This window comes from Rutidosis leptorrhynchoides, chromosome 3 (genome assembly GCF_046630445.1).
Source record: "Rutidosis leptorrhynchoides isolate AG116_Rl617_1_P2 chromosome 3, CSIRO_AGI_Rlap_v1, whole genome shotgun sequence".
Classification (NCBI taxonomy): Eukaryota; Viridiplantae; Streptophyta; class Magnoliopsida; order Asterales; family Asteraceae; genus Rutidosis; species Rutidosis leptorrhynchoides.
In genome coordinates this window covers 89,655,743-89,671,252 of record NC_092335.1, presented here as the reverse complement: position 1 = coordinate 89,671,252, position 15,510 = coordinate 89,655,743, and the positions used below count along the sequence as shown (strand labels likewise).

The window sequence follows — 15,510 nt, the reverse complement described above, 5'->3', positions numbered from 1 at the left end:
TGTCAGGTCTTGTACAATTTGTAAGATACATAAGAGCTCCAATTGCACTAAGATATGGTACTTCTGGTCCTAGGATATCTTCATGATCTTCACAGGGACGAAATGGATCAGTGTCAACATTAAGTGATCTAACAACCATAGGAGTACTTAATGGTTTTGCCTTGTCCATATTAAAACATTTTAAAATCTTTTCAGTATATGTTGTTTGATGTACAAGTAAACCATTAGGCATATGTTCAATTTGTAAACCAAGGCAATACTTGATTTTTCCGAGATCTTTCATTTCAAATTCTTTCTTTAGAAGTTGAATGGCTTCATGGATCTCTTTATTTGTACCTATGATATTAAGACCATTGACATAAATAACTACGATATATATCTGGTCATTGTTTTCATAATTAAAACACATGTGCAAATAAGTTTATATGTATACACTTTTCTTATCAAGTAATCACTTAATCCGTTATACTATTGTATCAACCCATATAAAAATCTTTGTGATTCAATGGAATACATTTCTTTAGGTTTTGCGTTAGATGTTTCTGATACCTTAAACCCTTCAGGTATATTCATATATATCACTATCAAGTGATCCATATAGATAAGTAGTAACAACATCCATGAGATGCATTTAAGTAACTACCAGGTTGATTAAGTATCTAATAAGTAATTGTATCCATTACATAAGGATAAGTTTTCCTCATAATTCATTTCTGGTCTTTATGGGAAACCTTGAGTTACAAGTCTAGTTTTGCCTTGTATCTTCATTTGCACATTTCTTTTTCGGATAAAAATTCATTTATATCCCATACGTTTCACATCTTTAAAAGTGATAACGATTGATCCGAAAACTTTTCTTTTATTGAGTGATTCTAATTCAGCTCGTATTGCTCCTTTCTGTTGAGCTCAATCATGTCTATTTTGATATTCAATGACAGATTTTGGTTCCAGATCATCATCTTTATTCATGATGTCATTGTAACATTATATGAAAATATCTCATCAAGATTTTTCATTTCATTTCGGTTCCATAATATTGCATAATTTATTGCAATTTATGTATTTACATTTATCAATATCCTCTGCAGAAGGAATATTGATTTGTGGTTCTTCTTGAACACCTCTTTTTTTTAACCTCATTATCAGCTGATTTTTCTTTTCTAGGATTTTTATCTTTGGAACCAATTTGTCTTCCACGTTTTAGACGTGGCGAAGACTCATGAGTGACATTATTGCCAGCTTTTGGAATTTCAATTCTAGCTTAAGCATTTACTGCTGGTATATATGATTTAGTCACTCTTTTTGTATCTTTAAATGCATAAAGTAATTAATTTGCAAGTTATTGCATATGCATTATTTTTGAACTTTCGTTTCACATTCTTTTGTGCGAGTTCTATATACCTTAATTGATGTTCACATAATGAAGCATCTTTTTATTTATTTTTCATTTCTCCCCATAATATAGGGAACAATGTTTCATTAAAGTGACAATCAGTAAAATGTGCTGTAAAACATCACCCGTCATGGGTTCAATATATCTTATGATTGAAGATGTTTCATATCCAACATATATTTCCATCCTTCTTTGAGGAATCATTTATTGTGGTGGTGCAATTAAAAATACACTGCACAACCAAATGTTCTAAGATGGAAAATATTTGGCTCTAGACCAAAATTAAGTTGGTAATGGAGAATATTTATGACTTGCACTTGGTTTAATGCGAATTAATGTCGCATCATGTAATTTTACATGTCCCCATATAAATATTGAGAGTTTTGTACTCATTTCCAATTGTCTAGTTATTAGCTGCAAGCGTTTATCTATTGATTTAGCTAAACCAATTTTGTGTATGCACATGAGTAACTGGATGTTCAACAACAATCCTTGTAGACATATAATAATCATTAAAAGCTTGAGATGTTAACTCACCAGCATTATCAAGTCTCATCCTTTTAATGGTGTAATCAGAATAATGTGTTCTTAGTTTAATAATTTGTGCAAGAAACTTTGCAAATGCCATATTATGGCTTGATAACACACAAACATGAGACCATGCGTTAGATGCGTCTATTAGAAAAATGGTCCACATGATGGATGAATTGGTCCATATATATACCCTTGAATTCTTTCAAGAAACATTGGTGATTATTTCTCAATGTGCTTTTCATTAATCGCCATATGTGATTTTCATTAATCACCATATGTGTTTTTCGTTAATCACTATATGTGCTTTTCATTAATCACTATATGTGCTTTTCATTAATCACCATATGTGCTTTTCATTAATCACCATATGTGCTTTTCATCATATATCATTTTCACCATATGCGCTTTTAATCATATGTGCTGCGCTTTTCGTCATATGCACTTTTCATTATATGCGCTTTTAATTATATGTGATGCGCTTTTCATCATATGCGCTTTTTTATCATATGCGCTTTTAATCATATGCGCTGCGCTTTTCATCATATGCGCTTTTTATCATATGCGCTTTTAATCCTATGCGCTTTTCGGTGCTACATAGATATTTCTCATTTTCGATTATCATTGACTGATAATCATATCCATTATGATATATATCAGAGAAACTTAACAAATTTCTCTTTGATTTTGAGAAAACAAGGCATTGTTTATCAGAAAATTTTTACCATTTGGTAATATGAATTTTTGCCTTTTCCGTTCCTTATATCAAGTTTGCAAGACCTGATATAGTATTTATAATTACTTCATTTGATTTAAATCAATGAAATATTTCTTAGATTTGATCATAGTGTGTATGTTACCATTATCTGCAAACAAGTTACAATCTGAGAAAGAACCGCATTAGAAAGCGACTCAACAATCGTACTAGTAACATAGTAGCAATAGTCATGATAAGCCCAATTAATCATCATAAAACTGGACTCCACATAATTTTTTTTTTTTTTTTTTGCATAAAATAATATATATCAAATATAAGGTAACATTTCAAATATTAAATTACCATGTAAATCGATCTAATATATCAAAGGTCTGTGAATTATATTCACTTAAAAGATATGCATATTAAGTATACAACTAATTTATGTACAGATCAAATATATTTCTAATCTTAAAAGATCATGATGATTATCAATTATGCATTAAATATTAAAATAATCCAACATGCAATTTATCATGATTTAAAAAAAATCAAATTGCATCAGTGTATAGCACATATAATCATGTATATGGCGAGAGTTTAAAAGAGTACACCGATCACAAAATAATATGTCAATCTAATCCACTAACTTATTAATCAATTAGATTAATAATAGCATAGGCCATGATATAACAAATTAATATAACCACTTTTTCCAAGTCTCATGTTAGACCAATTAAAAACTTACAAGGTAGCAATCATAACCATGTAGCATATATAATCACAATATATACATATATACATATATAAGTATAAAATTACTTGATGCATACATCAAATACACTAAGTATACTTTGTCTTAAAAAATCATGATTATGATTCATCAATATTCATTCCATAAATAGAATATTCCTAGTCAATACAAAACGTAAATCAATGATTATATTCATCATGCATAAGACTCAAAAATAGTTATTCTATCCGAAGATAACTAGACACAAATATGTTCTATAACATGCTCATATGTAGTCGGTTTATACAATCATACAAGTTAAAACAGTATACCACAATATATATATATATATATATATATATATATATATATATATATATATATATATATATATATATATATATATATATATATATATATATATATATTTCTTCTTTTTGGAATAAAATAATATTCACAACTATTTAATTACTTCATAGATCTAATGTGTTAATAACTCAAACGAGAAATATCCAGTTTACGACTACATATATATTATAATAATAAAATATATTCAACAACTTAGGTAGAGTTTTGGTATACACAACTTTTAATTTCATAACCTGCTTCATATTATCAAATAAAATATAAATCATATTATACCAATTTTATAGGCTGACTAATCGTTTACATATTCAGTTAATAAAAAAAAAGGAATATATTCGGAACTTATGTTCCTTTCTTATTTTAACTTTTAAGATTTACTTTTAATAAAAATACAAACTACTTTTTCTATTTTAACTTTTAAGATTTACTTTTAATAAAATACAAACTACTTTTTTTATTTTTTATTTTAACTTTTAAGATTTACTTTTAATAAAAATACAAACTACTTTTTCTTATTTTAACTTTTAAGATTTACTTTTAATAAAAATACAAACTACTTTTTTTATTTTAACTTTTAAGATTTACTTTTAATAAAAATACAAACTACTTTTCTTATTTTAACTTTTAAGATTTACTTTTAATAAAAATACAAACTACTTTTTCTTATTTTAACTTTTAAGATTTACTTTTAATAAAAATACAAACTACCTTTTCTTATTTTAACTTTTAAGATTATAAATTTAAGAATAAACATTAGTATGCATGAAATAAATAATGATTAATTGCATAAGTAATCATAAATGTTAGATAACATATAAAGACCCCATCGTATTCGTATTGATCGGAATTAATCTCGACCCATGGTACCATGTTGTCAAATGACGTGTTGCGTACATAAAGTACCGTGTTGTTAAATGACGTGTTGCGTACAATCATGAGGTCTTATTAACATAAATATAAATGTTAGTGAAGTTAATAAGAGTTAGATTATAGAAAATATAATTCAGGCGGTATAACCGACCATATATAACTTAAATAACATAAATATAAATGTTAGTGAAGTTAATAAAAGTTAGATTACAGAAATATAATTCAGCCGGTATAACCGACCATATATAACTTAAATAACATAAATATAAATGTTAGTGAAGTTAATAAAAGTTAGATTACAGAAATATAATTCAGGCGGTATAACCGACCATATATAACTTAAATAACATAAATATAAATGTTAGTGAAGTTAATAAAAGTTAGATAATTTCTTACCTTGATTAGTGACGTGTGCTTGCTTAGATAAACCTTGATTATACGGAGCACTTCGTGCTGATAACGTGTTATAATTCAGTAGGCTTATAACTACCTTTAGTGGCCTAGTTCTTGACTGTAGACTACTAATAAGTATATAGAGAGAATATGAGAGAATATGAGAGAATATATTTAGTGTGTGTTTTATAAACTCATAACACACATATTTATACTTAAAAAATCTACTATATAATATCTATAATAATAATAAAATTAACATCCAAATTAACTTTTATAACATAATGATACTTTTGTATTTATCCCATTTGTTTATCGTGGCTAATTTATAATCGCTAAATAAAAGAATATCTCTTATTTATTCCACCCACCCCTCATTGGCTCTTAAGCTTCTAATTTGGCCCTCCATCTTTTTTCCGGTTTCAATTCTTACATTTTAATTAGTAAAGATAACAAAAAAGTTATCTCAAAACTTTTCACTTTTATAAAAAAATGAGATCTTTAAAAAAGTATATATGTAAACATATTAAAATATACTAAATGTCCATATAATTTTTATACTGATATAAAGATAAATTATGAATGTCCACAAGCATACTATCTAACATTACAAGTTTCTTCATTGGTTATTTCAACAAATATTACTATGTATTGTATAAAATAAAACGGATTTTGCAATATTCTAACACAAATCGTTTGTGATTAACTTTTAAATACAACAATTTATTAATAGCAATTTACCTTTTCTTTTAAATAGTTAAAAATTTCAATGAAATAACTAAACAAATCAACATTTATATCAAAATAATTGTCTATCATTTTCAGGTATTTTAGTATGTTTATTACTCCGTATTATCATTATCACTAAATACTTTTTAGAAAATGATAAACGTAGCCCTTAAAGCTACGTTTAAGCATACCATAAATAATATAATTTCCTTTTTATAATTCAAACCTGCCATGAATAATATTAATGCCAAAACTATATAAGGAAAGTTGATATTAAAAAAGGAATAATTATACTTTGTAATTAATTAAAGAGAGTTTATAAATCAAATTATGGTATGCTTAAACGTAGCCCTAAGGGCTACGTTTAGTATTGTTCATATTTTCTTTTCCGGCATTAGACTTTTGGTCATGTAAGTTTTTATAATAAAACACATTTTCACCGTCTTTGAACCTTTTAAAAGCAAATTGTTAGATTCTCAATTATAAACACTGTTGAAATATTAAAGAGTCACCTAGTCGTATCTTGTGTTTTTTCTATAATAAGATTGAGACTTTGAGAGTTCAAATCCTGAAATATATATATATATATATATATATATATATATATATATATATATATATATATATATATATATATATATATATATATATATATATATATATATATATATATATATATATATATATATAGTCATAATCAGGAAGCACTTTTTCGAGGGAAATGGGTAAGTAAAATTTATTTTTTAATTTTTTTTTCGAAATTTTTTGTTCAACATTAAGAGCACGCGAAAATAGTAACATTTAAAAAAGACACTTTATGATAAATGTTATTATTTTGGCGGGAAAACGCTCGAAGAAAAAACTGATAACGTGCAGCATGCGTAATGTTAATCCTGAATGTTCCATCATATGTGAAGTTTTTTTCAAGATCTAGCCCGATTTAGAGTTTAGGATTTAGGGTTTAGGGTTCCCGAAATCCAAAACCCTAAGCCCTAAATCCTAAACTCTAAACCGTTTGTGTTAAAAATTCAATCTAAACTCTAATTTCTAAACCCCAAACCCTAATTTCCAAACCCAAAACCTTAATTTCTAAACCCTAATTTTTAACCCCTAATTTCTATACCCTAATTTCTAAACCGTAATTTTTAAACCCTAAAAAACAAACTCAGAAGCAAAACATTCATTACAGTGAATGCCATCATTTTTTTCTCTTTGCGTTTTCCCACCAAAATAATAACATTCATCACAAAGTTTCTTTTTTAAATGTTCATATTTTTATGTGATCTTGATGTTTAAAAAAAAATTTGAAAAAAATGAAAAAAATTACTTTCCCCTAAAAAAGAGCCCTCTTGATTATATATATATACATATATATATACATATATATATATATATATATATATATATATACATATATATATATATATACATATATATATATACATATACATATATATATATATATATATATATATATATATATATATATATATATATATATATATATATATGGGTTAGTATGGGCCGGTTTGGGGCGGGTATGTACGAAAATCACACCTATAACTAACATTGCGGTTAATCAATAATTTTTACCATTGGGTTCGGTTAATAACGGTTTGGTTAATTCGGTTAAAGTGCTTAACCATTGGTTATAAAATGGTTAATTTGGTTAACCATAGGGAAAAAAAGAATCATGTATTTGTGCCTAATATATGAAAATGAACACTTAAATATATGATTAGTATATATTCTTTTATTGTTCATTAAGATGAACCTGATTAAGATAAATTATAGGTGCTTTTCAAAAGAATTATCGGATAAGTCAAATGCCTAACACACATACAAACTACTATGTTAGTCTGTTTAAGGATAACATATTTTTACACCAAACTCAACCAATGCAGACGGATAAAAAGAAAAATAACAAAATACTTGTAATAACATATTTACCTTTACACACAATACAGAAGATATCTCGAAATCGGTAGATGTGACAACCCGGAAATTTCTGACCAAATTTAAACTTTATCTTTAAATAATTTAATGTTTCCGACACGATAAGCAAAGTCTGTAATATTGATTCTCAAAATTTTTGAACTAATGTTATATATTCAGTTAACCTTTGACTATTGACCGACGATTCATGAACATCTATTTGTAAATGGATATATATATATATATATATATATATATATATATATATATACATACAATAAGTTGAAATATTAATTATTAAAATTAATTATAAATAACTTGCAATGTGTATTTAAAAACTGATTTATGTATATATTAAATAAATATATATGCATATATATAATTTCAAGTTATTTAGTAAACGATAGTAACATTCGTTTGTTGATTCGATTGATATTTAGATAAGTGAACTAAAACGTTTAAGATGAACAAGTAAAACACTAATTTGCTACAGTATTTTCGAATTACTACAGTATCCAAAATGCTACAGTGTGATACACTATGACCCACCATAGTTTATTAGACATGTATTGACCAACATATGTTCTCTAGGTTGAGATCTACGGTTAATCTTGCATTCCGAGTTACGGTCACTTTTTGATGAATGACCTTATGTGCTGCTAAGGTGAGTTTCATTTGCTCCCTTTTTAATTGCTTTTGCAATCTATATTTTTGGGCTGAGAATACATGCACTTTATTTTAAACGCAATGGATACAAGTACATACTAAATTCTACACCGAGTTTGAACCAAAAAATCCCTTAGCTTTGGTAACTAGTAACTGCCGGTTATAAGAACTGGCGGGCGCGAGTAGTAGTATATGGATCCATAGGGCTTGATATCCCCGTCCGAGCTAGAGCACTAGCCTTTTAACGGACGTATGCTATTTGAGAAGCGTACACGTTGGTTTGCGTGTATTATTAAGATGATTATACAAAGGGTATAAATTATATATACGTTAAGTTTAGTTACCAGGGTGCTCAATTTCGTAGAATATTTTGATAAACGTTTCTGGATGAAACAACTGAAAACTTGTGATTCACCTTTATATACAGATTATGCGCAACATTAAAACTATGAACTCACCAACCTTTGTGTTGACACTTTTTAATATGTTTATTCTCAGGTTCCTAGAAGTCTTCCGCTGTTTGCTTATACGTTATACAAGCTATGTTCATGGAGTCATACATGCTTTATTCAAGAAAACTTTGCATTCACAAAATCATCACCATGTATCTTATGTTGACTGCATTGTCAACAGGTGTAGTATTGTAAACTATTATATACAGTGATTGTCTATACGTAGAAATCATCAGACGTCGAAAACCTTGGATTATATATATTCATTTATGGTGTGCCTTTTCAAAAGAATGCAATGTTTACAAAACGTATCATATAGAGGTCAAAACCTCACTATGAAATCAATGAATGATGTAATCGTCCAAGTGAATTTGGACGGGTCATCACAGTAGATGCTATAATAAAGTGAAACTCGATAGTGAAATTACAATTTTTATCCCCTAACTTAGTCGCTCTGTATATATTTAGGGTTGTACTCCAAGAAGGCATAGCGTAATTGATTAATTCGATAATGTTGTGTTGTATTTATTTATAGCAAATTGAAAAGAATTTCACGACATATTGAGGAGTATAATTGATTGCAGTTATCTTTTCCAGATATAAAAATTTGATGTTACACATGAGTCTATGAGATTTATTATTTTGACAAATTAACACTCTTCTTAAAGAAAAAATCATACGTAGAGTACTAAACGGTGTGGTTGCGGTTAAAATGGCGTGGGTACCTTTCATTTCCATAATCAAACCACGAAATGCGGTTAATTCAAAATTGTTAACCATACTCAAGGGTTATACATTGGCTCCGGTTAATTTGGTTCGATTTTTTTGATTAATACAGATTTGCGGTTTGTTGCTCACCCCTATTTGTATATGTGGTGAGGGTATGCGAGTATATGCCCTTTTTTAAAAATTACCGTTGAGCTAAATAGTGAGTAACATATATGATAATCTCTGAAAGTTGAAAGACGTAAATAAACAATACTATAAGATAAGATAAAGGACTATAACAAGATTCTTGAGAACTGAATGACAATTGTTAGAGGAGACTTTCTATATCTATCTATATCTATTTGCGGAAGCAAAATTACTTCAACGCAACAAACTCTGTTAACCAATCTATCATCTTTTCCCCATTATTTGAAACTGTATCTACGTTTGTTACTCAAGGTACTAAATTTTTCATGTATATTTTGCTGATTTTGTGATTGATTTGAAGTGCAATTAGGGTTATTTTTTTCGTATGTTTAGCTAGTTTTTGAGTTAAGAATCGTGGGTTCTTATTATAGGTGTTGTGACTTATGCTAAAAGGTTTGATATTTATTCAAAAGTAATACTAATAACTAAAGTTTTGATCGTTATGTTTCATACAATATTGAAATTTGAATTTGTTTTGATGCTTGTAAATTGAAATTGATGTTATCTATGAATTCATTTGCTAATTTTACTAATTTATATACACGCTTATTACCTGGTTATGATAAATCAAAAATTCAAAACTCTGTTTATATGTGTATTGATATACTCAAATAATATAATAATAATAATTAATTATTATTATTATATGATTGAAATTATATGTATATATAAGATTCGTATTTCGGAGTTGTACTTTTTATTAATTTAATACTCCGTGTATAATATTGATATGGCTATTAAAATGTGTTTACCATAACTGTGATTTATGTGAATGATAACCAATCTATCATCTTTTCCCCATTATTTGAATCTGCATCTACGCTTGTTACTTAAAGTACTAACGTTTTCATGTATATTTTGCTGATTTTGTGATTGATTTGAAGTGCAATTAGGGTTATTTTTTTCGTATGTTTAGCTAGTTTTTGGGTTAAGAATCATGGTGGCGGAACTTGAACCCGGACACAGGTGGGGCGAATCTACGCTTGTTACTTAAAGTACTAACGTTTTCATGTATATTTTGCTGATTTTGTGATTGATTTGAAGTGCAATTAGGGTTATTTTTTTCGTATGTTTAGCTAGTTTTTGGGTTAAGAATCATGGTGGCGGAACTTGAACCCGGACACAGGTGGGGCGAATCTACGCTTGTTACTTAAAGTACTAACGTTTTCATGTATATTTTGCTGATTTTGTGATTGATTTGAAGTGCAATTAGGGTTATTTTTTTCGTATGTTTAGCTAGTTTTTGGGTTAAGAATCATGGTGGCGGAACTTGAACCCGGACACAGGTGGGGCGAATCTACGCTTGTTACTTAAAGTACTAACGTTTTCATGTATATTTTGCTGATTTTGTGATTGATTTGAAGTGCAATTAGGGTTATTTTTTTCGTATGTTTAGCTAGTTTTTGGGTTAAGAATCATGGTGGCGGAACTTGAACCCGGACACAGGTGGGACGAATGTAAAAATTAAATAAAAGTTTCAATGCCAGGAGGGTAAACACTAAAAAAAATCTTATTTTTAAGTTAAAAAAAAAAATTTTAGTGTAAATTTTTTTTTTTTTTCAAATCTGGAGGGGGCGGACACCCCCTCCAAATATAACTAAGTTCCGCCCGTTCTTATTGATTGATTCTGAATTATGGGTTATTATTGGTGTTGTGACTTATGCTTAAAGGTTTGATATTTATGCAAAAGTAATACTAATAACTAAAGTTTTGATCGTTATGTTTCATACAATATTGAAATTTGAATTTGTTTTGATGCTTGTAAATTGATGTTATCTATGAATTCATTTGCTAATTTAACTAATTTATATACACGCTTATTACCTTGTTATGATAAATCAAAAATTCAAAACTCTGTTTATATGTGTAATGATATACTCAAATAATATAATAATATAATAATAATTATAATTATATGATTGAAATTATATGTATATATAAGATTAGTATTTCGGAGTTGTACTTTTTATTAATTTAATACTCCGTACTGTATATAATATTGATATGGCTGTATAAATATGTGTTTACCATAACTGTGATTTATGTGAATGATAATAGGTAAAGGTTTTCTTAGCAGTTAGTAAATGATAATATGTAAAGGTTGTCTTAAGATATATAATCGTTTTTTATAGATTCACAAATATTTAGACTTTTTATTGTTTATGTAAACTTGTGTATGATATTTAGCTGTATTTCAAGAACTCGTTAACCACTACATGAATGGTAAATCTTGATTTTTCCATTCAGTATGATAACTTTCTTGTGATTAATAAGATTAGGTTTTAGTTCATACATTATTTTATCCATTTTATTCTGTACAAGTTTTATCGTGATCTGATATCGCACTCGCTTCAGGCACAATGGGTGGAAGAATTGGGCTCATCTTCGTATTCTTGTTGGCTGCCAGTTTGGTATGCGATGCTCGCGATTTGACCACTACCTTCAGAAACAAGGTGTCGTTAATTTCAGGTATTCCCTTGATCAACTTTTATATATTTCTTTACAAAATTTGTAATTTTAGTATTGCAGGGTACTATTGATCACACTGGTTATTCTATGATTCAATGTTTCTGATTAATTCTTATACTAATCTGAAATTATATAAATCTAAAGTTTGGGTGTAACTTAAGTTTTTTTGTCAACTTTTTTCTTCCATATTATATTGAGATATTAGTACAACTTTAAAACAATGCATTTTCTATTCATGTAGTATTGCAATCGAATGCCGAGAAAAGATTTGGAGATTTTGGAAATGTGGTTAAGAATGACAATTTGTGCACATTGTGTGAAGAATACACTCATGAAGCACTCATTTATCTTCAACAAAATAAGACCCAACATGAAATTATCTCCGTTCTTCATGATTCTTGCTCAAAGCTACAATCTTTAGAGAAACAGGTCCGTTGTTCAAAAATTTTTAATTTGCCAGTTATGACATAAATTATACTGTACTTCTTTTTCTACCATTTATGCAAAAATAAAATTTAGGTATGCATCACTATATCACATGTTCACACTTTTTCAAAAGAGTGCACTACAAATTCAATAGTTAAATTTCTAAGTATACAAACACTGCAAATTTTTTGTAACCCCTGTTTACTTGCATTTACACAAAACTACCCAGTGGGTGGAATCTACTTAGTAAAAAAGTAATTGTGCTCGTATAATGAATTGGGTCTATTGATAGTTCGATACATTACAAAAGATTTATTAAAGATTTTGTTCTGTTGAAGGCAAAACACTATGAGTAATATGTGGAATCTTGGTTATTAAGTTCAATTATTGCAAAAGTTGGATCTCAAGCAAATCACATAACTTTTGTAACAAAGTACATGTTTTTGAGAATTCTTGGTTTTGCTTCATTAAAAGTTACACTAAGTATAAATTTTGCAAAAATATACTTAAAGCTTGAAACTTTATTGCAAGTAAATAGCAGGCTTCCGTTAGATGGGCCAGTAATAGTGATATAATTTCTTTATTGGGATTACATGGAAAAGAATATAAAACAGTGATACTTGTTTATTACTGTACATAAGTTGGTGATTAACTTGTTAAGCTGTTGTTAATATAATGCAAAAAATAAAAAGCCACTACATTTCACAAGAATTAGTACTCGTGGACAAATAGTGCCAAATTTATATATATGTTTTTGTTGTATGCAGTGCATCATTTTAGTAGATTATTATGCTCCTTTATTCTTCCTTGAGCTTTCAACCATCAAACCTGAAGACTTTTGTGGAAAAGTCAACCTTTGCAAACAAGTTGTTGCTTATGCTCAGGAACTTTCACAAAACAGCTGTGATGTTTGTAATTTGGCTATTGCAGAAGTCATTAAATTGATGAAAGATCCTGATAATCAGGTATTGCTCTTCGAATTTCAGTTATTGTATTGAAGGAAAATCGGTAACTAGATAATAAAACTTGAATATAACAAACTCAAGTAATAATGTTATTTTAAAGAAGATTCGTGTAACAATTTTAAAGCCGTTAGATACTTGTTTAGTATTTAAAGTTATAAGACGAAAAAAAGTACTTTTTTTTAGATGGGTCAATTTACCTTTCAGTATTACAAATTGTGACCGGTACTACGACTTTATACACATATAAAAAAAGGAAATGAAAAAATGATACAAAATCAATTCGAGATTTTCATCATATCCGTATGAATCATGCATTGAAGTAGTTTGTCGTATCCATTGTTTGTGCTTGATGTTTCATCGTATTCATTGTGTTATTTTTCAGTTGACAATATTGGAGTTGCTTTTGAAACAATGCAAAACTGTGGAAAAGTACTTGCCGAAGGTTTGAAAGTTCCTAAGCTTTCTTTTCGTATCCATATAAAATCGTTAATTTATTATTATTTTTATTGTGAAGGGCTTCATCTTAGAAAGATCAACCCGTGAACCCTTAACCCTGGTTGTGGCAATTTCGCCCCATTCAATTATGAATGGGTCGATTTGGGATATGTTTCATCTCTAATGGGTCATCTATGAGGGAAACGTGTTACAAGTCTTCCAAGGCATATTTTACAGTCTACATATTATTTTATTGGTGGGAAAACAGGTAGTTTATACGGGTAGTTATTATTATAACCCCATAACCATTGTAGGAGATGGGCAAAAATAAATAAATTGCGGGTCAACTTACCCAAGCTGGTTTAGGACGTACTAACTAAAACATTCAGTTTCAAGAATGTAATCATATAAAAAGCCAATTATTTTGTAGATTAATCTTTGTAGACTAACCAATGTGTTCTTGTTTTTCAACAGTATAAAGTTTTGGTCTTCGAGTACGCACCTTTGATCCTTACAAATGCAGAGCAATTTCTTGAGAAAGAAGACATATGTGGCAAGCTTCATGCTTGTGATTCTTATGCATCAAACGAAAAGGTCTCTTTGGTTTCAGATAGTTAAAAACGTCAAACATGGCGGTCAATCTTCATATGATTCACAGAACAGATAAAATTGTCTAGCCAAAGACGTGTCATACTACGCAATTTGTAAATTTATGTTGCAAACTTTTATTACATTTGAACTTGAGAATTACTTTATCATCAACCTTGTAATTAAGTATTGTTTCTTATTTGTGTGTAATGACAATCGTTTGTTACCGAAGACATTATTTACCTTTAATGTGAAAAAGTCTGTTTTAATAAACAAGCACCAACTCTGGATTATGGCCGTCGTTTAGGTCTGGGTGTTTATTTACTTTGCTTGTTCTCGTTCTTTGGTTGGAAGTGGGCTCGAGTTCTAGGTTTTAGTTTTTTGTTGAGCTCGGTTGTGTTGTAGCCATTGTTTCATTGTGGGCTTCTTTCATTCTTTGCATGAAGTTGTAACTTGTGTTTGTGTTTCTTTCATTCTTTTCCCTCTCATCAGTTGTATTTGGTCAAAGCTGTTGGTTTAGTGTGCATGTCATGACACAAATCTATACTACCACTTATATGCAGGCCTATGGGGTCACACACTTTAGCATTTAGACACCAATTATTATATATTGTTGATATATAATTATAACCTATAATTCAAAAAGTATAATTTAATTAAATATGATTTAATTAAATATAATATGTTCAATGGGCCGTTTGATCACTTAATAATTAATGGACTTATTTTGTTTTCAATAAAATAAAATAAAATTAACAAATGGGCTTGTGTGATGGTTTTGTACGTGAGCCTTAAGTTAAATGGTCAATACACTTTTTGTTATAAATGGCATATCAAAAGAAAAAGAAAAATATGAAAACCAGAAAAAATAATTAAGATCACATATTAACATATCACAAAATTGGTCAGCCGCCATATTTCAAGTTTTCTATTGATTTTGCAATTAA

At 28.4% G+C, this 15,510-nt stretch overlaps 1 protein-coding gene across 1 annotated transcript; it reads left to right on the top strand.

The window, feature by feature from the left end:
- The first annotated feature begins 9,735 nt into the window (after positions 1-9,735).
- On the top strand, positions 9,736-14,730 carry LOC139896461 (uncharacterized). Its single transcript, XM_071879105.1, has 6 exons — positions 9,736-9,932; positions 12,036-12,149; positions 12,391-12,578; positions 13,343-13,540; positions 13,923-13,982; positions 14,450-14,730. The coding sequence occupies exons 2-6, from the start codon at positions 12,041-12,043 to the stop codon at positions 14,591-14,593; spliced, it is 699 nt and encodes a 232-aa protein (XP_071735206.1). The 5' UTR covers positions 9,736-9,932; positions 12,036-12,040; the 3' UTR covers positions 14,594-14,730.
- The last annotated feature ends 780 nt before the right edge of the window (positions 14,731-15,510 follow it).

What these genes read in the sequence shown, in the direction of transcription:
- LOC139896461 (XM_071879105.1), top strand. Translation starts at nt 12,041, where the DNA reads ATGGGTGGAAGAATTGGGCTCATCTTCGTATTCTTGTTGGCTGCCAGT. An exon ending in CAAGGTGTCGTTAATTTCAG is followed by an intron (nt 12,150 to 12,390) that starts GTATTCCCTTGA and finishes CTATTCATGTAG; the next exon opens with TATTGCAATCGAATGCCGAG. An exon ending in TGAAAGATCCTGATAATCAG is followed by an intron (nt 13,541 to 13,922) that starts GTATTGCTCTTC and finishes GTTATTTTTCAG; the next exon opens with TTGACAATATTGGAGTTGCT.